General features: G+C 35.8%; 1 protein-coding gene across 2 annotated transcripts in view; it reads right to left on the bottom strand.

The window, feature by feature from the left end:
• Positions 1 to 22,875, bottom strand: part of LOC123867095 (elongation of very long chain fatty acids protein 7-like) — a 46,692-nt gene continuing 23,817 nt past the window's right edge. For both annotated transcript variants that reach the window (XM_045908972.1, XM_045908971.1), the window contains exons 5-8: positions 18,180 to 18,342; positions 17,262 to 17,398; positions 3,019 to 3,083; positions 1 to 1,274 (exon numbers count right to left, since the gene is read on the bottom strand). In XM_045908972.1, coding sequence (XP_045764928.1) covers positions 869 to 1,274; positions 3,019 to 3,083; positions 17,262 to 17,398; positions 18,180 to 18,342 — 771 coding nt within the window. In that variant the 3' untranslated portion in view covers positions 1 to 868. The remainder of the gene's footprint in view (positions 1,275 to 3,018; positions 3,084 to 17,261; positions 17,399 to 18,179; positions 18,343 to 22,875) is intronic.

Genomic DNA, 22,875 nt, shown 5'->3' with positions numbered 1-22,875 from the left:
TTGAATAAAAATCTATTCTATTCTATGAAAAGTAGCGAGACTAATTTTCTTTACGTAAAAACTTCTTTGGGAGGTGTTGCGAGAAATTCTACAAATTTTATAATACCTTGGCCTATATACATTAATACACAATTTTAAAGCACATTTATCGTTGGATTTGAGCTAGCTTAAATCAAAACCACTACACTAAGTTTACGGCCAATTTTCATTATGTAAAAGTAACTTGGTCGCATACATTTTTTCTGGTTGTTTACAGTAATTTTGTATTATGCAATACCTTTCAAAAAGCATAATATGTTTTTCTCTTACGTAGATATTTCATTTATTACATGAGCCATCTTATCACTATTTATTTATGTCTCGCTTGTGTCTTTTTGAGTGAATTCTACCGTTCACTAGTGAAAGCGTTTACGTTGTAGTAAAAACAAGATTTCGTATTTTCTTCATTAATTAATTATTGCAGCTTATTTAAGCAAGTTATTTAATAGCTTTAGTTCAGTATGGAAATTCGACTTAAGCGCAAATTCAACTAAAGCTTTGGTTACTCAAAAACTTATGCTGGATCCCCACATCGATAGGTACATGATTTGACTTTTTGATTTTGCTTGACTTTTTATTATATTAATTATAGTTTCAAGCAGTGCTAACAGAAAATAGATTGTATTTAAACTTGTCCAATTTATTCGCGTTGGGACTGGGGACCCAGCTCACTCGATGCTTTGAGCATTTAAACTTATTTGTCTTTTAAAAGATCTATTGTCATACCATTCAGTAACAAAGTCTTTGTACCGCTCGTTTCTTTTAAAAATATTTACAAAAGTCTTTTATTAATCACTTTGACATTGTCTTTAAAAGTAAAATCATCAGACTAATGCACTTTTTCTTTTGCAATGTGACCGTTGGCGTATCCGTTCGTTATACTTGTCTCGGTGATAGCATGGCCGTTCATTGTGGCGTGACCATTGGATGTGATATGGCCATTGGCTGTGGCATGGCCATTGGCTGTGACATGTCCATTTGAAATCGCATGGCCATTCATTGTGGCGTGGCCATTTGCAGTTGCATAGCCATTGGTTGTAACATGGCCAATGCTATGTCCATTGGTTTTCGCATGCCCATTTGCGATGTAGCCATTACTAGTAGTATTATTGATGTTATTATTACAAGCATCAACTTTAAGTTTCGGTTTCTCTCTCCTATATGCTTGAATATAGAAGTTTGTGAAGAGTACGATGAAAATGGACGAATGTAGAATCAGACCGGATGCGATGATTCTGTAACAAATCGAGTACATATATAAGTTTATTGAAATGATTTATTATTTTTATGGTAATGATGATGGTGCTCATGACAATGATAATATTGATTGAAATGAAAGAGAATTGAATATATTATTCTATAAATCTATGGCATAAAAAAGTAGCATTTAAGAATCTACGCATAATCCTGATTTAAGAAAATAAATAGCCAGATCGGTCAAAAGCTTCTGATTCTCATACTCGTTGCGTCAGAGTGGCAGAGAGTTTTCCGGCCGTATTATGTAGCTGGCTTTAATCTAAATTTTTATTTATAAATGCTTATTCTACAACAGTTGGAAAAAAAAGTCTCTGCATAATTAACGACTCTCTCCACTTGTAAACAAGTGGTTGGAAAGTAAACACAAATTATAATTGCTCACACATACGACATTAGAGAGTGGTGACGGTAGCATTTTCAAAATGCCTTTAAAAATGTAATAAACCTAACATCATCATGCGGTTAAAATAAAACATTAAAAGAAAAAACGCGAAAATTAATAACAGTCATCTGAATTACAAAGTAACATTGTAGAACGGATGTGGTATGATGTAATATAAGAAACAGCCTATTAAAATAGCGATGGTGAGCATTTGTTAATTCCATAAAATAGTGCCATTAGCCACTTATACATGGACAGTTCTGCCTTCAGTTTCTTCTGACCGGATAAAAATTCATGTTGAAGTAGGTATTTGCTTAGGTAGGTAGGTATTTAGCTTGAAGATCGATGTACCGAAGACGAACACACAGACTGATAAGATTGAGAGATGAAAGACTGAAAGATGAGCACCTTTCAAGCGCTTCTTTAAAAGCCTTATAAATGGCACTTTCCATGCTCTTCCAAGGAAAGTTGTAGATTTTTCTTAAATCAGGATTTTTTGCTAGAGACTGTTTAACAAAAGTTGAGAGTCATAATGTATTATTTAGTACAAGGAACCAAAAGCTTATTTTGCTATAATAATTATGCGAAATATATCATGGACTTCCGCAAAATAACGCCTGCTTCTATACTACGTATAATTTAGTATTTTTAGAAGCTCGAATAACTGCACTTGCTGTTGTATTACCTCATCTGACTTCGATGTTAGATTTATTTCTAATACTATATTAGATGATGTCCGCGGCTTCGTTTCCTTGGATATAGGCTTTTGAAAATCCCGAGAAAACTTTAATTTTTCGGGACCTAAATAACCATCCTTCTCCTGCCTCTTTGGAAGAGTATGAACAGCGTCAACAGGGTTTTAAGGAAGTTGTTGATTGAAGAAAGTTTCTCATTACTAAAATGTACTTGATTACATTGTCCCATGTATATACAAAGATACGATTAGCCCAAAATGAGACAGGTTTGCATCTTCAGTTTGGATTCTTTATGTAAAGCTTCAGACAAAAATTGGTATAAAACTCAACCAACAAAAATATCAAACGCGATAGGTAAAGATAGACACAAGAACAATAAACTCAACCAAAATCAACGAGGTGATAATGAAACGAGAAGAAACAATAAACTCAACTAAAACCAATAGGTAAATATACACAAATCAACCACAGACAATAAATTAAAATTTAGAGCAAAATTGTCATTAGCATTCGCATTGTCCTAACGGAAATTACAAAATAATGCGTTGTATATTAAGAACAGGTAATTGTAGACCATTCACCATAAATAAAAGAACATAGTAAATAAAATAATATTAATGTTTATATGAGTTTGGAAGTACTTACTTTGGATAACCGCAGTCGTATACTAGAGCACTTATTGAATGGAACAGCACCATGAAAAATTGGATCTGAAATAAAAAGAAATAATAACTGAAAATGTGTTTGCCAAATAAATAAACCATTCTATACTATATATTCATATGATAATTTTATTATCGCATGTAAAAATATTGTTACTAGCAGTCTGTATAAATAATTACATAGTATTTTATTCCCAAGAATGTGGGTAATGGGTATAGAAATAAAACTTAATTAAGTATATAAATTCTAACAGACAAGGTTGCAATCTTTGATTTTCAGCATGGTTGAAATGCAATACTGAAAAATTACAGAACAATTTAATCGTAGTCAAGGTCATCCTTGGTTAATTAAGGTACTAGATTTATGTTTACTGTAGTTTGTCAATTACTATTATATGACTTGTAATAATTTTCATCAAACTACTACATAAAATCGTGTTAAGATTTATCGACATCTTGTTGAAACGTATGATTAGTTTGGACGTGCAATTGCATAAGTTCCAAACGGGTATTTACTTTGAAATGTTGAACATGTTTTTGAAATATTGACATACTCGTAAATTATCAAGTTTATTTGCTCGATTCATTTTTTGTCTTATAAAGTAAAAAGAGATATGTATCCATACCTTATTGGACTACTATTGTTGAAGTTACGTCAAATTTTGTTCTTCAGTTAATAAATATTATTAGGGAATTGAAAAATCTACCCTTAAATTAATAATTTGACTGTCGATTTACTTATCTCGTTTTACTTTCTTCGACTTTCGATGTTTTAATGATATTGGTATTTGAGTGTAACAACTTTAAGAAAGTATGAATCCGTTTTTGTTCTACTCGTTTAAAAAAATACGTTGATCATTAAAATACTGCATGTCATGCCGTCTTGACCAAAGACATCGAATTATTCAATATGGAAAGATTCAGTGATGCATACTGAACTCTAATTATATCAAAGTTAAGGCACAAAATAAAAGAAGAAATTAGCTTTTATATTAAGTATAACTTGAATTAAAAAGTTGCACTTAAAAATTCTCACTTTGGAATCCTCGTACTCGTAAGTTTAGTTTTAAGTTGACGTTAAGTAAGAAATAAATGTACAAGTATCGAAATATTTTTGTTCATCTTGGTGATTTTCAATTAAGGTGGAAGCGACGGGCCTACCTGCGAAATTCAAATTTAATTTGGTTTTTCGCAATTTGTAAACTAATACGACAACGTAGGCTTACGGCATTTTAATCTATACTAATATTATAAAGAGGAAACCTTTGTATTTTTGTATGTTTGTATTGAATAGGCTCAAAAACTACTAGACCGATTTCAAAATTTCTTTTACCATTACTTAGAGGGATTCTTCCGAATCCGTATAGGCTATATTTTATCCCGGAAAATAGAAAAAATAAATGTCCACCCGTGCGAAACCGGGGCGGGTCGCTAGTATACTAACATATAGATACTGCCATTGTCGCAATTAAAATGCCATAAGCCTACGTTGTCGTATTAGTTTACAAATTGCGAAAAACCAAATTAAATTTGAATTTTGCGGGCAGACCCATCTCATGCCCCCCAGTGTTTTTAGGATTTTTTCCTTGAACGACATACTTGACCTTCGTTCAGTATTTCAAAACTTTATGATTTCCATAAATTTCTATTGCATTAAAAACTCGTTCAAATGCATCAGGGGGCACGGCAGTGCCCCCGCCAAGACGAGCCAAACGCGGCGGCCGGGGCGCTACGTACCTTTTTCTCGAAGTGTTTCGCCGTATTTTCGACCCGTCATAACTTCGGTCTGGATGACGCTAGAAAGCTGAAATTTTCAGTATAAGGTGTCCTCAGCAAATTTACCAAATATACCAAATATCAAATATCTAGCTTTTATGGTTACAGATTTATTGATACCTAAAATACGCCGATTTCGTCCCTCACTGATGATCATCAAAACCTCTACTCAAAACCTCTAAGGTACTTCCCGAAGTCCTAGAAGGCTGAAATTTGGTATGTAGACTAGAAATTGCATACAAACTACAGGAAAATTAAGACTTTGGAAATTCCCCCCCTCTACGCCTCTTATGAGAAAAGCAAATCTGTAAATTCTGTTGCTAGAATGCTGATATTTTTAGGATAAGATGTCCTTGGCAGACTTATTAAACGCACTGAGTATCAATTGTCTAGCTTTTATAGTTTCAGATTTATTGACAGTCAAACTTCTAGTCTGTAATTCTAGGGCACTTCCCGAAGTCCTAGAAGACTGAAATTTTGTATGTAGACTAGAAATTTCATACAAACTACAGGAAAATTAAGACTTTGGAAATTCCCCCCCTCTAAGCCTCTTATGAGAAAAGCAAATCTGTAAATTCTGTCGCTAGAATGCTGATATTTTCAGGATAAGATGTCCTTGGCAGACTTATTAAACGCACTGAGTATCAATTGTCTAGCTTTTATAGTTTCAGATTTATTGACAGTCAAACTTCTAGTCTGTAATTCTAGGGCACTTCCCGAAGTCCTAGAAGACTGAAATTTGGTATGTAGACTATAAATTGCATACAAACTACAGGAAAATTAAGACTTTGGAAATTTCCCCCCTCTACCCCTCTTATGAGAAAAGCAAATCTGTAAATTCTGTCGCTAGAATGCTGATATTTTCAGGATAAGATGTCCTTGGCAGATTCATTAAACGCACTGAGTATCAATTGTCTAGCTTTTATAGTTTCAGATTTATCGACATTCAAAACCTCTAGTCACAAATTCTAGGGTACTTTCTGAAGTTCTAGAAGACTGAAATTTGGCATTAAGTAGGAATTTCAACAATTATGAACAACAGATAAATTAAGACATCGGGTCCCCCTTCATCCCCTCGTATATGAGATGCATATCTGTAAAATCTGTTGCTCGAATTCTAAAGTTTTCAGGATAAGATGTCCGTGGCAAATTTATCAAACGTACCAAGTATCTGTGTTTCCTGAAGTCCTAAAAGGCTGAAATTTGGTATATCTGCTTCAAAATTGAGTTGCAAGATTCCACCCGAACAAATATATTTACATACGAGTACATTGCAAGTTGAATAAAAGCTTTTAAAAAAAAGAGGTAACGATAGAGAGTGGGCCATGAAAATGATGTACCTACAAAAAATAGATCCAAAAAAATCTAGGGCACCTGCCAAAAAGAAATGAAATCCCACCAAAAACATTTCATGTAAAAATGTAGCCAAGACTCACAAGTTCATAATGTTTTCACTGTTAAAAAGTTATGAGATCTCTAGTAGAGCCAAACCCCTAGCTAAGCTTAGATTTGTGCTGGCCATGGGACCTATCCCAAGTCCAAAGTAATATAGCTCTTAAATGTTCTTGACTGTATCAAATTTATAACAATAAATAACAAATCACTCTACTTACAAGCTCTGATTCTACAAACCCTATATCTTGGTAAAAAATGGACGGCTTGGCCGTTTACAGTTCGTGGATTTTTTATCTGAAATGACATCTAAGCCCGGAATTGCTTCTGCGACCATCACGAAGTACAATACAAATTAGTAATTGTCGAACAAACTATTCCTTAAGGCCTTAAAATATGTTATGTCATGTAATAGTTTTACGAACATTAAACGGCCAAGCCGTCCTTTTTTTACCAAGATGTAGGGTTTGTAGAATCAGAGCTTGTAAGTAGAGTGATTTGTTATTTATTGTTATAAATTTGATACAGTCAAGAACATTTAAGAGCTATATTACTTTGGACTTGGGATAGGTCCCATGGCCAGCACAAATCTAAGCTTAGCTAGGGGTTTGGCTCTACTAGAGATCTCATAACTTTTTAACAGTGAAAACATTATGAACTTGTGAGTCTTGGCTACATTTTTACATGAAATGTTTTTGGTGGGATTAGTTATTCCTAATGTATCAATACTAGAATTGATAATAGTCAACCATAGATTAACGACCTGTTTTTAGGGTTCCGTATCTCAAAAGGAAAAAGGAATCTTACTTCGTTTTCTGTCTGTCTTTTGTGTCTGTCAATTCGGGGGTAATCAAAACCTATAGGGCACTAGGGAATAATGAAATATGGTTTTATTTCCCGACCAAGTAATTTACTTAGTCGCATCAAGATTACACACACTCACTTTATGTACTCAACATAGTTTACTTTAAAGCTCTAGTTTACATTATTAGGTACGCTTCATTCGTGTCTTTTTTGTTTATTTCTATCCAGATCCACTATTCTTTGTAATAATATGTTTTTTTGTAACTTTGTAAAATTTTTAACTTTCTAAATGTTGTGTTCACTTGTAAATAACCACTACATTTAGCAAGTAGTTTAGACTAAGTACTATTTTTAATGTATAATGTAGCTGGAAGTGAACCTAATAAATAAAAATAAAAAATAGATGGCGCTGTCCGTCATTAACTTGCATTTTTTTACTATACTGGTTTAAGATTTCTTGTAGAATGCTGTGGAACCCTTCGTATGTGATTCCGACTCACACTTGACCGGATTTTCTTTATTAGTGAACAAGTCCGATGGTGAAATTGCATCAAACTAGTTTTTATTAACATGAGCCCTTAGTGACCCAAATACTGTAGCTGTAAAAACAGATATAATTCAATGAGTGTAAAAAGTCTTGACAGTTCATGTGGCAACTGTTTAAGTAATCTAGCACTCTTACAAATCTTATCCAACTATCCAACACTATCCAACTATTACAATATTGGTACTATCCAACACTAGCTTCTCCTTTCAGCAAAGATTGCTTGGTAGAGATTACTCGAAGCAATAAGGCCGTCTTTGCACACAATCGTTTTTTCTGTTTTATTCCTTCTGTGTTGTTCTTTTACATAATTTTGTGTGCAATAAAGACTTATATCTATTTATCTATCTATCTATCTGTTCTGTATACTCTCAAAGTAAAAAAACGAAGCAAATAAATAAGCTTTTCAAGATTCAAAAAAGTTAAACAGCACTAAAACCCGACTACTACCCGCGAACTGCTGATAGATAGCAATAGATAAAGCAAATCCACGGGGACTTCACAAATTTTCTAAACTCTGTTTTACCCCTTTAGGGATTAAATTTTCGAAAATCCTTTCTTGGCGGATGTCTACGTCATAATAGCTATCTGCATGCCTAGCCCGATCAGTCCAGTTGTTTGAGCTGTGCGTTCATAGGTCAGTCAGACAGTCAGTCAGTTTTTCCTTTCATATAATCAGATTAAAGACTTTCGAAAGTATATTACAGTACAACCAAATTAATAATGCGCATAGAAATCTTCGTCACTGTTCGGCAACGGTCGTATGATACACATGATATTGACTCCTATTTGTTTATAACAAGGTGCAAAATGCAAGTGCATTATTTAGGGCTCTTACGATTCAATGATTCGGGTGTTTCTGGGAATACGACGAATTTTGCACCTTGTTATAAACAAATAGGAGTCAATATCATGTGTATCATACGACCGTTGCCGAACAGTGACGAAGATTTCTATGCGCATTATTAATTTGGTTGTACTGTATATACAATATCTCGTTTTGATTATGGCGATGAAACATTATTCAATGCACTGGTATTGCCTACACAATTTTAAGATTACAATTAAATTACTGTCACATTGGAATCTTTTTATTACAGTAATTTTATGATAAAATTGCATGTAACTGACGTCTCCAATTTGGGCGTGAATGAAAGTGCATTATACGCATACCTTTCACATAGTCATATGCGTTGATTTTTAACCCCGACCCAAAAAGAGGGGTGTTATAAGTTTAACGTGTGTATCTATGTATCTGTCTGTGGCATCGTAGCTCTTAAACCAATGAACCGATTTTAATTTAGTTTTTTTTTTGTTTGAAAGGTGGTGTTGTCTTAGTGTTCTTAGCTATAAACCAAGAAAATCATTTCAGCCGTTTGAGAGTTATCAGCTCTTTTCTATTTACTGTAACCTTCACTAATTGTCGGGGGTGTTATAAATTTTTAATTTACACTTGTAGAAGAGAGCCATTCTGAGGTCATATGTAAGTTTTTATTAAAATTGTACCTGCAGTGAAAGTTATTTCTTTGCTGCTATTTTAGTTTAATTATAGCATAAATCGATGACCACCTCCCTGGCGTAGTGTTAAGTGATGTGGTCTTATTAGTGGGAGGTCCTAGGTTTGATTCCCGGCAGGGGTTTGGAATTTAATAATTTCTAAATTTCTGGTCAGGTCAGGTGGGAGGCTTCGGCCGTGGCTAGTTACCATCGTACCGACAAAGCCGTGCCGCCAAACGATTTAGCGTCCTGGTACGATGCCGAGTAGAAATCAAATCAAATGTTTTTTGTTTAGTTGTCGTTGAGAGAGGAGAGGGAGGAGAGAGAGAGATTAAAGTCTAATCTAACCTAAGTCACGCTTTAGAACTGTGAAAGTTTCATAATATCAATTGATCCAACAATCTATATACATACACAAAACATTTAATAAACCACAACATAACTTTAACAATCGAGATACAAAGCCCTGATTACATTTTGGATGCATTAATTATTTATCAACGTGTTAAAAATATCCAAGTCAAGTTATTAATTAAGTTAACGGAGCACGCGGCAGTAATAGTGTGCAAATAACATGAAATAATAATTATTTGTAAAATATTGCAAGGTCACGCATTACACTATTCTGCTATGAAAAGACTGCCTATCTGTATTTAGAGCGGAACTGTGTCAAGTTTGACTTTGTGATCTTTTGTAATATTATATGCCTAACTGTCATTAAAGCTGCGGACCCATTAGGCAAACAGTTCGCGGCTGACTGTTTATCTGCCTATGTATTAATTAATGACATTAAGCTTATTTCGTGATTTAACGACATTTTATATTGTAGATAACGGGTAAATAACACGATTAATTTGGTGTTTTTAACTGCCAATATTTCAACGATTCACCACTCATGCAACTTAATCAATCAACACATGCAAATATCGGCAGTTAAAAACACCATAATAATCGTGTTATGCACCCGTTATCTACAATATAAAATTCCCATGTATTATTTCAGATGGAGCGTGGATGAACGCAGTTTGTGGAGTTTCACTAGTCTTTCATGCAGTCAGCGGCCCCTTTGTAACGAACGTACGCGTACCTACACTTCAATCTAGTCGGTGGCTATCTGTTTCACTACACGGGTGTAATGTGGCCTTGCATCAATTTTGCTGCTCACAGTTAAACCGACAAAGCCGTGCCGCCAAGCGATTCAGCGTTCCAGTACGACGCCGTATAGAACCCAAAGGAATGTGGGTGTAATGAAAACTGCTATACTCCTTCCAGGTTAGCCTGCTTCCATCTTAGACTACATCATCACTTACCACCAGGTGAGATTACTGTCAAGGGCTTACTCGTCACACTAATATTATAAAGGCGAAAGTTTGTATGTGTGTGTGTGTGTTTGTGTATGTTTGTTACTCCTTCACGCAAAAACTACTGGACGGATTTGGCTGAAATTCGGAATGGAGATAGATAATATCCTGGATTAGCACATAGGCTACTTATTATCCCGGAAAACCAAAGAGTTCCCACGGGATTTCGAAAAACCTAAATCCACGCGGACGAAGTCGCGGGCGTCAGCTAGTATCTGAATAAAAAAAAGTCAGCTAGCCGGTAGTCAGCCACTAACCATTTGCCTAATGGGTATAAAGCTTTAGTGGTGATAGCTTAGTGGTAAACGTATCGGGCTCCTACATAGGGTTCAGGGTTCGATCTCGGGCATGCTCCTGTTTTCGGAATCATCTACGTTCGTTTGTGAACTACTAGCTGATACCCGCGACTTCGTTCGCGTGGATGTAGGTTTTTAAAATTCCCGTGGGAACTCTTTGATTTTTCGGGATAAAAAGTAGCCTATGTGCTAATCCAGGGTATAATCTATCTCTATTCTAAATTTCAGCCCAATCCGTCCAGTAGTTTTTGCGTGAAGGAGTAACAAACATACACACACACACACACACACACACACACATACAAACTTTCGCCTTTATAATATTAGTGTGACTAGACTGATCAAAACGGTACAATTGCAGTAAAGTTTCAACAGCGTTGATACAGTTTTTTGCTCTTCCTGTTTAATTTAATGTAATTATACCATTTTTGCCACCACCACTAAACTTGATATTTTGGTTCAAATTTTTCTTGCAGCGAAAAAATCACCAGAGCTTGAGACACTAATATACCAAGCGTAACAATTTAACTAACATTTTTTAGATCAAGGCAAGGCATTTCCATGATAGGGCCTTGAAGTGTTTTATGTTATTCAGATTTATGCTTTCAAACTTTCTCTCGTACACTTTCAATTTTAACATCCGTGCCTGTAAAGCCTCTATAATTGAATGTACCGATCAGATGACTCTTACAGATGTTTTAAAACCGGTCACATTCTACTATAAGCACTATCTTCTTTAACAGGTTCAAAGTCAAAGTCAATAATTAATTACTACAACAATATATTAGTTGATGCCTGTGACTTCGTCCGTTTTCAAAATCCCGTGTCAACTGTTTGATTTTCCGAGATAAAAAGTAACCTTTGTCATTTTCCAGGTCTTTAACCATATCCATGCAAAAGATAACGTGATTCGTTGGCATAGCTCCGTTGTAGCATGATTGAAGGACAATTCAACAAACGAGCACACATTGAAAGTTTGAAAAAAATTGATTCCATTGAAGTAATGATAATAACAATTTTTGCCAACTTACAATTAAAGGCTTCAATGGTTACAACTTACAAAACGAGCCCTGGTCTGAGAAGAATTCCATAAAGACCGGCAATTCTTTGCTATGATAATATCAGAATTAAGTGTCAGTTTGACAACAATCACTGATGAACGTGTGAAATCTGAAGTGATGATCAAGGTGCTATATAATTTCTATGATCTAAAATAACAGCCTTGTAGACTCAGAATTCGTAGGCATGTTCATTTATAAAAATTAAAGCAGCCAAAGCGAATAAAGACTCGCAAGATTGCTAGCAAGTGAATTAACGTAATTACAATGAGCACGAGCGTCTTCAAAGTAATGGTAAAGATGGTTGAAACAACTAACTATGTGCATGATAAAAGAGCTCAGAGACACTTTAATTGAGAAAGCTTGGAGAATCATATAAATATGTAACCAAAAGCAATGGGAAAGTGCATAGTTGGTAGAATTCCCTATAGCTTGGATAGACGATATTGAACGAGTGTAAGATAAATCTCACTGAAAGATTGATGTTATCAACTCCGACTAAGATACATGCTCTCCTTTTTTTATAACTAAATGGGCTTGCGCTTGGCAGAAATCATACCAAGTAGGAGATGATGCAACCTAAGGTGGAGCCAGCCCAGAAGGTGCCTATTCACTCTTCTTTCGAAGGTACCAATATTACAGCTAGAGGGAAAAACGGAAACCAGAAGGGGCATTTCATATTCTTGCAGTGCGTATTAGAAACGAGGAAGCTAATCGCTTCGTACGAATCCGTGGGATTTCGACTGTGTTGGGATTCAGACATTGGTGTGCCTCGTGGTTCGATTGTAAAATGGCGAAAGGGGGGAAATAGGTTGAATAGTTCCTTAGCACGCTATCCATCAGGTAAGACCCTTCAGGTTCAAAATGTTGAATTCCTAAAATGTTGAATTCTCTTAATGTTGTATATTTGCAAAATGTTGAGTCCACGATGACAACGATGACCTATCTATTCAGATATCACAATAAGCAAGAACTCTTATTAAGTAGGTATTGGTCCAGGCCTATGTTATTGGCTATTTGGATCAAATTTTACTGTGGACATACGTCTGAGAATCTTGCATCCCACAAACATATCGGTTAAATCGAAAAATTGTGCAATATGGCAATCGCAATTAGATTGCAACATTTCCTTCTAGTACAACTACCTAGTAGATGCAGTTCGACGAATTCTTTGCCACTGCACTAAAATCTAATTATCTAGTTTTCACTGCATCCGAAGGTCTTACTACTGGTGGAATGTTCTCGGCAATACAACTAGGGTTGTCAATTTTAGCTCTTTAACCCCCGACCCAAAAAGAGGGGTGTTATAAGTTTGACGTGTGTATCTGTGTGTCTGTGTATCTGTGTATCTGTCTGTGGTATCGTAGCGCCTAAACGAATGAACCGATGGACGTTGCCTAGATACATAATTATTTATTTGAAAATGATGTTTTGGAAAACTCAGATACTTTGGATCGTAGGCGCGGAATAGTCCAAGAAAATCGGTTCAGCCGTTTGAAAGTTATCAGCTCTTTTCTAGTTACTGTAGTAACCTTCACTTGTCGGGGGTGTTGAAAATTTTTAATTTACACTTGTTCTACCCGTTTAGTCTTATTGCTTGTGGAACAAATCGCTGAGACTTGTGTATGAGAGAGAGAGAATTCAAGATCTTACTTTTTGCAAGTAGTTACTTATATTATGGAGATTAATAATTAAATTAATTTTATTAAATTAAATTTTAATGTAGAGAGATACAATTGCATTAATTTCTAATGCAATTTGCAAAAAAGTAAAAAGTAAAACCTACAAAGTATTCTGTATTTAAAAAATCCATAACAATGATAACGAATATTTTTAATTTGACTTCAATTAGGTCTAAATCCATGTTTTTATAAAGATGGCAGCCCTAAGTGCAACAGCCAGCAGAGAAAGGATATAGCGTTCCGCTTGCAGTGTTGAAATCATCGAATGTTGCACCCAACGCTTGATATTAGCCGTGCCTTATTAGTACCAGTGGTCCGGCAGGTGGCCGTCACTTTACGTTGAAAATTTTTTTTGATAAACGCCTTATAAGATGAGAATTGAAGAAACCATAAAGTAATTTTGGACACCTTTCTCTCCCTATGTGTCGTGTCCTCCAATGATAAAAGTCATTACGTCTTTCCATTAATAATCATAATAAAAGGGGTGTTATAAGTTTGACGTGTGTACCTGTGTATCTGTGCATCCGTCTGTGGCATCGTAGCTCCTAAACTAATGAACCGATTTTAATTTTTTTTTTTTGTTTGAAAGGTGGCTTGGCTTGATCGAGAGTGTTTTTTGCTATAATCCAAGAAAATCGGTTCAGCTGTTTGAGAGTTATCAGCTCTTTTCTAGTTATTACTTTAACCTTCACTTGTCGGGGGTGTTATAAATTTTTAATTTACACTTGTTATTATGTATAGTATAATATGATAGCGTTATTTTCTCTAATGTAGTAGACTCTACAATCGAGTGTCACTTGTCACTTTACCACTATGATAGTAATTACAGTTTCTTAATCAAGTCTTCTGTAGTTGCCACCGCGTGGCCTTGTTCCAGTATTTTGTCTCTTTTGTTAAGCCATTGTACAATACTTTATCGTCAATTTTCTTTTTAGGCTGGAAGCATATTTACAACACGATATCAGTGACCCGACCTGACTCTCACGATGTGTCGAGTTTAATCGTAGTATCACACTAATATTATAAAGGCGAAAGTTTGTATGTGTGTGTGTGTGTGTGTGTGTGTGTGTGTGTGTGTGTGTGTGTGTGTGTGTGTTTGTTTGTTTGTTACTCCTTCACGCAAAAATTACTAGACGGATTTGGCTGGGAATGGAGATAGATAATATCCTGGATTAGCACATAGGCTACTTTTATCCCAGAAAACCAAAGAGTTCCCACGGGATTTCGAAAAACCTAAATCCACGCGGACGAAGTCGCGGGCGTCAGCTAGTAGTGCATACATTATTAGTCCCCTCTCACCCACCATTCACTCGCCATTTTAACTTTATATGTGTCAACTGTCAAAAGTACGGTTCACCTTTAAAATAAGGACTAAAATCGTACTTTTGACATGAAAGTTGACATATAGAGTTAAAATGGCGAGTGAGTTCTCATTTTGTACGGACTATATTTTCTGTAATTAGAAGAAACACACACTACGTCACATTTTATCATCATCATTATCATCATCGGCGCTATAACCCTTTAAAGACCCGGACCTGTTCCAGAAGATTCTTTTACCTTCCTTTGTCAACGGAAGTCTGGAAAACACAGGTTCCTAGAATGTATCGAAAAAAATTCTTTGAATTTGATTGGTTAGTATATATTCAAATGAGAGCCAAACTGCGTTTGTGTGGAGCGTTCTATGAATGAACCCCTCTTAAGTCTGTTCTTACAGCAACTAGCGCAGATGTGTCACTAAACATTTGCACGAAGCTGGCTCGGGTGGCGTGTTAAAAGTATGTTTCCGGCTTTACCGTACTTGCAGTTGTTGGTGTGGAGTCTGCATTTTGTTACATGGTCATGGGAACTGATAATTCAATGATTCGTAATCATCGCTGTGATTATAATTAGTCATTTTTGTAATAATTACTACGATCTTTCAAACAGTTGGGACGAGAGATGTGTTTGATGATTTGTTACACAGAGACTGGTTATTTTCATTTTAATCTGACGACGCAATACAAATGTCTATGTCTGTGGTTTCCAGATTTCCTGAAAAATATGTAGTTTCAAAGAACAACAGCAGCTAAAAAAAATTGTATGCTTTAAAAACTAGTGGTAGGCAGGTACCTAGATTCTTTTAAGGACTCAACAGAAGTTCTAAAAGTTTATTTTAATCAACAATCTTTCTATTTCTAATTCTGGTCTACAGTTCTCAATTGGTTACCCATCCTATTACATATTTGGTTAGCGTTGCATACTTTCAAAGTGAATGAACAAAACTGTACCTTGCTTGTTAGGTAAATTAATACGTAGGTACCTAAATGAATTGCGTGATTCTACCAAGTGTTTCAAATTGAAATTTCGCCATCTAACTTGAAGTTATTATTTTACCATTTGTGTTGATAAAATCTTAATAATATAATGCGAGCCTTGGCACTTAGTAATGGACTAACAGACGAGCCAACTTGGTTGGAACGGACCACCAATTTAGATCTGGTGACTGACTTACCATAATATTCGTAAGTATTATAATTTGCTGATAAGATATAACCAAACGATCAAGACTTATCACAAGTGCTTACTATGACTTTTTCGGTGATCAAAATCGTCTTATTATTTTTATCAGTTAGATTTTATTGACCAATAGCTGATACCCGCGACTTCGTTCGCGTGGATATAGGTTTATTTAAAATTCCCGTGGGAACTCTTTGATTTTCCGGGATTAAAAGTAGCCTATGTGCTAATCCAGGGTATAATCTATCTCCATTCTAAACAGCCCAATCCGTCCAGTAGTTTTTGCGTGAAGGAGTAACAAACATACCCACACACACACACACACATACAAACTTTCTCCTTTATAATATTAGTGTGATGTGGTCACTGCTGTCAGCGACATTGAGATTTGTCCGTCTATCATATTCTATGTATGTATAATGTATATGTATAGTACGAGGCAGGTATGGTGCGGGATAGCGCGGGTGAGGTGCGGGTGTGCAGGGTGTCCCCCGGCTTCATACCCGTATTGCCATATCGCCTTGTCGCGAACTATAGGTGCTACGTCCGTAAAGCGAAGTTAACCCTGTATGCATTTACACTATAATTTAACTTAACAGTCTAAATCAACAGTTAAAACTGCACGTGTAGATCGCTTTAATAGACGCTAATAAATCTTTGCGGAAAATCCTTTCTAATACAACTCAACTTTGGCGTATATCCTAACAATTTTGCGCAACTTTTCGTCTCAAGGAATGCAGGGTGTGGTGTTTAAGGCCCTTATTAGCCGGAGAATGTGGAAAATCCTGCAGCCGCGGATGTCTTGCACACTACCTACATTTTAATTTAGGTTAGAAGCATTGAATCATTCATTTAAGGGTATTTTTAGGGTTTCGTAAACGAAAGGTCCGTCCGTCCATCCGTCTGTCCATGCGTCTGTCTGTCAGCGGGCTGTAATCTCGTGAACCATACTAGGTAGAGGTTTGAAATTTTCGCAGAATTTGTATTTCTATTGCCGCTATACAAACAAGTACTAAAAATTTCAAAATTGCTGGCGTGGAAATTTAAAAAAATTAAAAAGTGTTATTTCTTGTACTAGAATCACCGCAAACTGTCAGATAATAATATTTAATCCATCTATATAATATATAAAAGGAAAAGCTGACTGGACGGATCGGGCTGCATGCAGATAGCTTTGATGTAGATAGACATCCGCTTAGAAAGGATTTTTGAAAATACAGCCCTTATGGGTGTAAAATAGAGCTTTGAAAGTGTAGTCTACGCGAACAAAGTCGCGGGAATAAGCTAGTTAATTAATAGTATGTAAATAGGACTTACTAGTTGCAGTGTGGTGAGGTGCTTCTTCCACCACAGGTACTTCTGGTACTGCGGGCCCATGGCGGCCATCATGTAGTAGCTGTACATGATCACGTGGACCAGGTTGTTGACGATGTTCGAGAACGTTCCGTGACCACCTGCAAAATTTTTTTTTTTTCATACTTTCATTTCAATCCTATATAGCCTCAATAGCTCAACGGTTGAGGAGTGGACTGAATTCCGAAAGGTCGGCGGTTCAAACCCCACCCGTTGCACTATTGTCGTACCTTCTCCTAGCACAAGCTTTACGCTTAGTTGGAGGGGCAAAGGGAATGTTAGTCATGATTAAAAATGGCTAATATTCTTTAAAAAAATACTTCTTTCATATCATATTTTATGACGATGAGGAATGAGGATATTGAAGATGATTCCATCACTGAGTGTCACAACAACGACAGAATCTGTACTCATATTTAGTAGCTGATGACACATATTATAATACATATACCAATTTTTTTGTAATGTAATCACAGATTCACGGTTTTCGGAGTTTTTCCTTTACTTGTGCTGTAAGATCTACCTACCTGCCTGCATGATTCTAGGTCAACGGGAAGTATCCTATAGGTTTTATTAACAGACACGACAGACAGACGGACAGACAGACAGAGAACAAAGTGATCCTATAAGGGTTCCGTTTATCCTTTTGAGGTACGGAACTGTAAGAGCAACGCAAAAGAGATATTTTCTTAGCTTTTAATATTTTGCTGTATTTATGGACTTAGGGGTTATGGTAAGACCGAATACGAATTCATACTATGTACTAACATTTGGTAATGTGAATTTAATACCATTTTGTCTTTTTGACCCCCGACCCAAAAAGAGGGGTGTTATAAGTTTGACGTGTATATCTGTGTATCTGTCTGTGGCATCGTAGCTTACCCGCAATAAATTTGACAAGCAGCCACGCCTCAAACGGCGTGAGGGAATGATGGTAGAGATGGAGCCAAGTTATCTGACTCTTCTTTTTTCTGAGCACGAAGAATATCGTATCTGCGAATTCGGATAGTTTCGAGAAATAGTACACCCAGCATAGATGAAGCATCTGAAAAAAAAACAAGAATATTAATTTACTTATATCAAAGTAATTTTCATCATCATCATCTCAACTCATCACTGGTCCACTACTGAGAACAGTTCTCCTCTAAGAATGAAAAGGATTTAGGCTATCTTTTTTTTATTCAATATAGGCAAGCGCTTGACCACAATCACACCTGATGGAAAGTGATGATATGGTCTAAGATGGGACGCGTTTATCCAGAAGATGCCTATTCACTTTTTTTTTAAGATATCGGGGATTGTAATTGGTAGGAAGCTTTTAGTTATTGGTAGGAAATTTTTAAATTGGGATAGGTCTGTGACACAATTTGATTAGAAAACAAGTGTAAATTAAAAATTTATAACACCCCCGACAAGTGAAGTTACAGTAACTAGAAAAGACCGAAAAGACCTGATAACTTTCAAACGGCTGAACCGATTTTCTTGGACTATTCCGCGCCTACGATCTAAAGTATCAAAGTTTTCCAAAACATCATTTTCAAATAAATAATTATGTATCAAGGCAACGTCCATCTTGACAGCTTGACATTTGTCAATTGACATAATATTATGAACCTAACGGTTATGTAACCTTCTTTTCTACAAGAAAACTAGAAAAGAGCTGATAACTCTTAAACGGCTGCACCAATTTTTTTGGATTATAGCTAAGAACACTCTCGATCAAGCCACCTTTCAAACAAAAAAAACTAAATTAAAATCGGTTCATTCGTTTAGGCGCTACGATGCCACAGACAGAAACACAGATACACAGATACACAGACACACAGATACACAGATACACAGATACACAGATACACACGTCAAACTTATAACACCCCTTTTTTTGGGTCGGGGGTTAAAAAGGACTAACGCTGAGTTATTCGAAATAATATAACTTAAGTGGAGATTAACTAATTTAATCACGAGACTGCCTAGGATCCTTGTGTTTCAATTATTATTAGAATAATCTTCACCTTGTTTCGAACAAATTAGCGTAACTAACTCATTTCTCTGAATATAATTATTTTCTACTAAGTAATTAATTTGCATAGTTTAGATCACTAAACACTTATCTACGCCGTAAAATTTAAATTTATGTGCCTTCAATGGTTGGTTGGTTGACACCTCAGATGATCTAATAAAAGATTAACTCTATTTTTTTATTGATATAAATAGGTATATAAATCTTTCGATGATCTTTATAACAGTTGTGGTGATCGTAAAATTAGCATAATTATGCTATAAATTATTTTATAACTAAATATCAATAATGTTTGCTTTTTCGCGCGCGAGTTCGCGAAAAATGTGTGGTATTTAAAATTGAATATATTCTAAACTTCAATGAATTACTTAACAGCCGACGACCGCGAAGCATATATAATTATTTTATTTATGAATGAAATATGAATAAATGAATGAGTGATGTAGTTGAAGATTATTTTTTAAAGAAAGGATATTATGATGTTTTAATAAAACCTTGAGTCCGATTTGTATACTTGTAGACTAGACTTATATTTTACTAGCTAATGCCCGCGACTTCGTTCGCGTGGATGTAGGTTTTTTAAAACTCCCGTGGGAACTCTTTGATTTTCCGGGATAAAAAGTAACTTATGTGCTAATCCAGGGTATAATCTATCTCCATTCTAAATTTCAGCCCAATCCGTCCAGTAGTTTTTGCGTGAAGGAGTAACAAACATACACACACACACACATACAAACTTTCTCCTTTATAATATTAGTGTGAAGAGTGATAGTGTGATAATTATTCTGAGATCTACAAAACTAAATTTAATAATGATGAAATAATAATTAATAACAATATTCACAAATACTAAAAATACTTTAATATAAAAATTATAAAACAAAAGTGTCATCCAAATCACTGTAACGAGGCAGGGTGCCCAGAACGCTGGCTGCGTTACCTCGTTGAATGGCCAGACTAATATGCTGACCAAGGATGATAATACTTGTAGACTGATACTATATTTATTTAGTTAGTAAGTTATTTTGCATCCACATTTCTTATTGGTTTCAGCACGGAATCGAACTGTATCACTTGACGGCATGGCTTTATTGGAAGTGTACACTTAATTTCTAATTCTGACCAGTTTTATCTGTCTTAAGTCTAAGCAAACTCAAAGCAAGCTCTGTAGGTCTCAGCCCAAGAACTGCAAGTCCTCTGGGTTAGTCAGGCCTTCAATTTCACTTTTGACGCGCAACGGCTGACGTCAACGTAATTACTGAGCCAACCGCAGCGTCGACGGCCGGCTTTCTCTGTTACGTCAGGCTCAAGCAAGTTCATTGCGACCGTAAAGGTTGGGGTCAGTGAAACGGTGGGTATGGGCTAGCAAAATGATAACGCGAAATACCGATCGGTTCGACGACCTTTCCGGCTCATTGGTGAGATTTACTCGCGAACAAGTCACGGCTTCGATTCCGTGCTTTTTTACACGCAAAAAAAGGAATGTAATGTTTTCAGGGTTCTTGTATAGTTTGCGACAGGTGGACATGGCCATCGGGGTATGAGGCGGGGGAACGCCCCGTACAGCGTCCGAGCTAACCCGCACCCGGTTAGCGCGGGGGGTGTGCGGGTGTGCGTGGCGTCCCCACCACGATTGCCATGTCGACCTGTCGCGAACTATATGTAGATTTATGTGGGGATTCCACCATAACTTCTGAATTAGAATTTGTGGGGTATTGTTAAAATCTTAAGGTACTTAGATCATCTCGAGAGATACTGGCTATAGATATTTCGAAAAAAAACAATATGACGGTTGTGTGGTGCCATTTTCAAATGTGTAAAATGCTATGAACTATATAGGTACTACTGTAGGAAAATGTTACTTTTTAGTTAGTTTTTTGGGCAGTCGTGTTTTTAGGGTTCCTTTCCAAATTGGTAAAAATGGAACTCTTATTAATTATTTATAATGAAGAGTTATGCTTATTTAGAAGTTATATGGTGGGATAAAGAAACTCACATACATACATGAACCATGAAAACATTGCATTCCTTTTTTGTGTAGTCGTGTAATGAGGAAGAAATAAGACTATTTAAGTCTACGCAGGATCGAATTTTTGAAGGGTGGTAGGCCACGGCCAAAAACTTCCATGGTACAAAGTTTTCGAACCATTCACATCTGTCGTGCAAAAAACTTACGCACATACCATTAAGAGGGGTCTCTCCGTCACTCGCTCCATACAAACGTAGTTCCAATTTCATTTGAATATTAAGCAGCCAAAGTCCATGAAATTTTGCAGACATATTCTAGAAACTAATATCTATGCCTGTGGTTTTCCAGATTTCTGTCAAAATATTCGGTTTCAAAGTTACGCGGTCTTAAATATTCACATACAAATCTTTGAGCCCCTGTAATTTTAAAACTACATATTTTTGGAAAAATCCAAAACACCACACAGGCACACATATTAGTTTCTAGAATATGACGGCAAAATTTCATGGACTTTGGTTGCTTAATATTCAAATAATTGGAACTACGATTGTATGGAGTAAGTGACGGAGAGAGCCCTGTTAACATGCCAAAATATTTACACTAACGACCATGTCGCTTGCCTAAACTCATTTCTCTTTTGTCTCATACTTCTCGTACGGAAAATAAATAATGATTCGAAAGTACCGCCATGTAGCGAGTGTCTTTGAATGAACTTGACCGAGTTATGCAGAGCTTTGAATGGACAGAAGTGGCCTTTGATAAAAGTTTCACTTTTTGCTGCGTTAGACTATACCTACTATTATTATTATGTAGATAAACTTGCAGTTTCACTAGAAGAATGGTATAGTAACGATGACTTAACGTTAGTAGTAAAAGAGTAAGGTAAACGATAAACAAAATTATTTCCACAAGGTTGAGATCCAACTTACTAATTTCAATATCAATTGAAAAGTTTTGAAATCGTTATTGTACCTAAACAAAAAAATAATGTTATAACATTGAATTATTTAAAAACATTTTGCACTTTTTTAAAGTGAAAACTTCGTTGAGTGATTTTGGAACGAGTAAAAACATCAAGGTCGCGTCACCATCGTGTTGATGATGCTCAGAGTGCCGATAGATGTAAATAAACTAAACTAATTTTAATGGTTTTAATTTACAAATGATGAAGTTAAAATTTTTTAAAAGTACTACAATTAGTTTGAAAAGGAAAATTCAAGAAATTAGGCCAGTTATTTCATAGTTTTAAATTTTCACTTCTGTTGGCAGTATTAATTTTTTTTTTATAAAATGGTCTAATACATAGTAACTCTATTAAAATGTTCGTTGGCAAGTAACAACCGGTATCGTCGCATCTCCGCACTTTCTATGAGTAACGAGATAAGTTTTTCAGTAACCATGACTGTTTGTGTATAAAAGACGTAATTATACTTATCCATATATACTAATATTATAAATGCGAAAGTGTGTCTGTCTGTTTGTCTGCTACGTTTTCACGGCCCAACCGCTGAACCGATTTAAATGAAATTTGGTACAGACTTGGGATACATCCCGGGGACGGACATAGGCTACTTTTTATCCCGGAAAAT

Source organism: Maniola jurtina, chromosome 7, assembly GCF_905333055.1.
Source record: "Maniola jurtina chromosome 7, ilManJurt1.1, whole genome shotgun sequence".
NCBI classification, from domain to species: Eukaryota; Metazoa; Arthropoda; class Insecta; order Lepidoptera; family Nymphalidae; genus Maniola; species Maniola jurtina.
The sequence above is the reverse complement of the archived record's forward strand: the minus strand, read 5'-3'. Positions and strand labels throughout refer to the sequence as shown.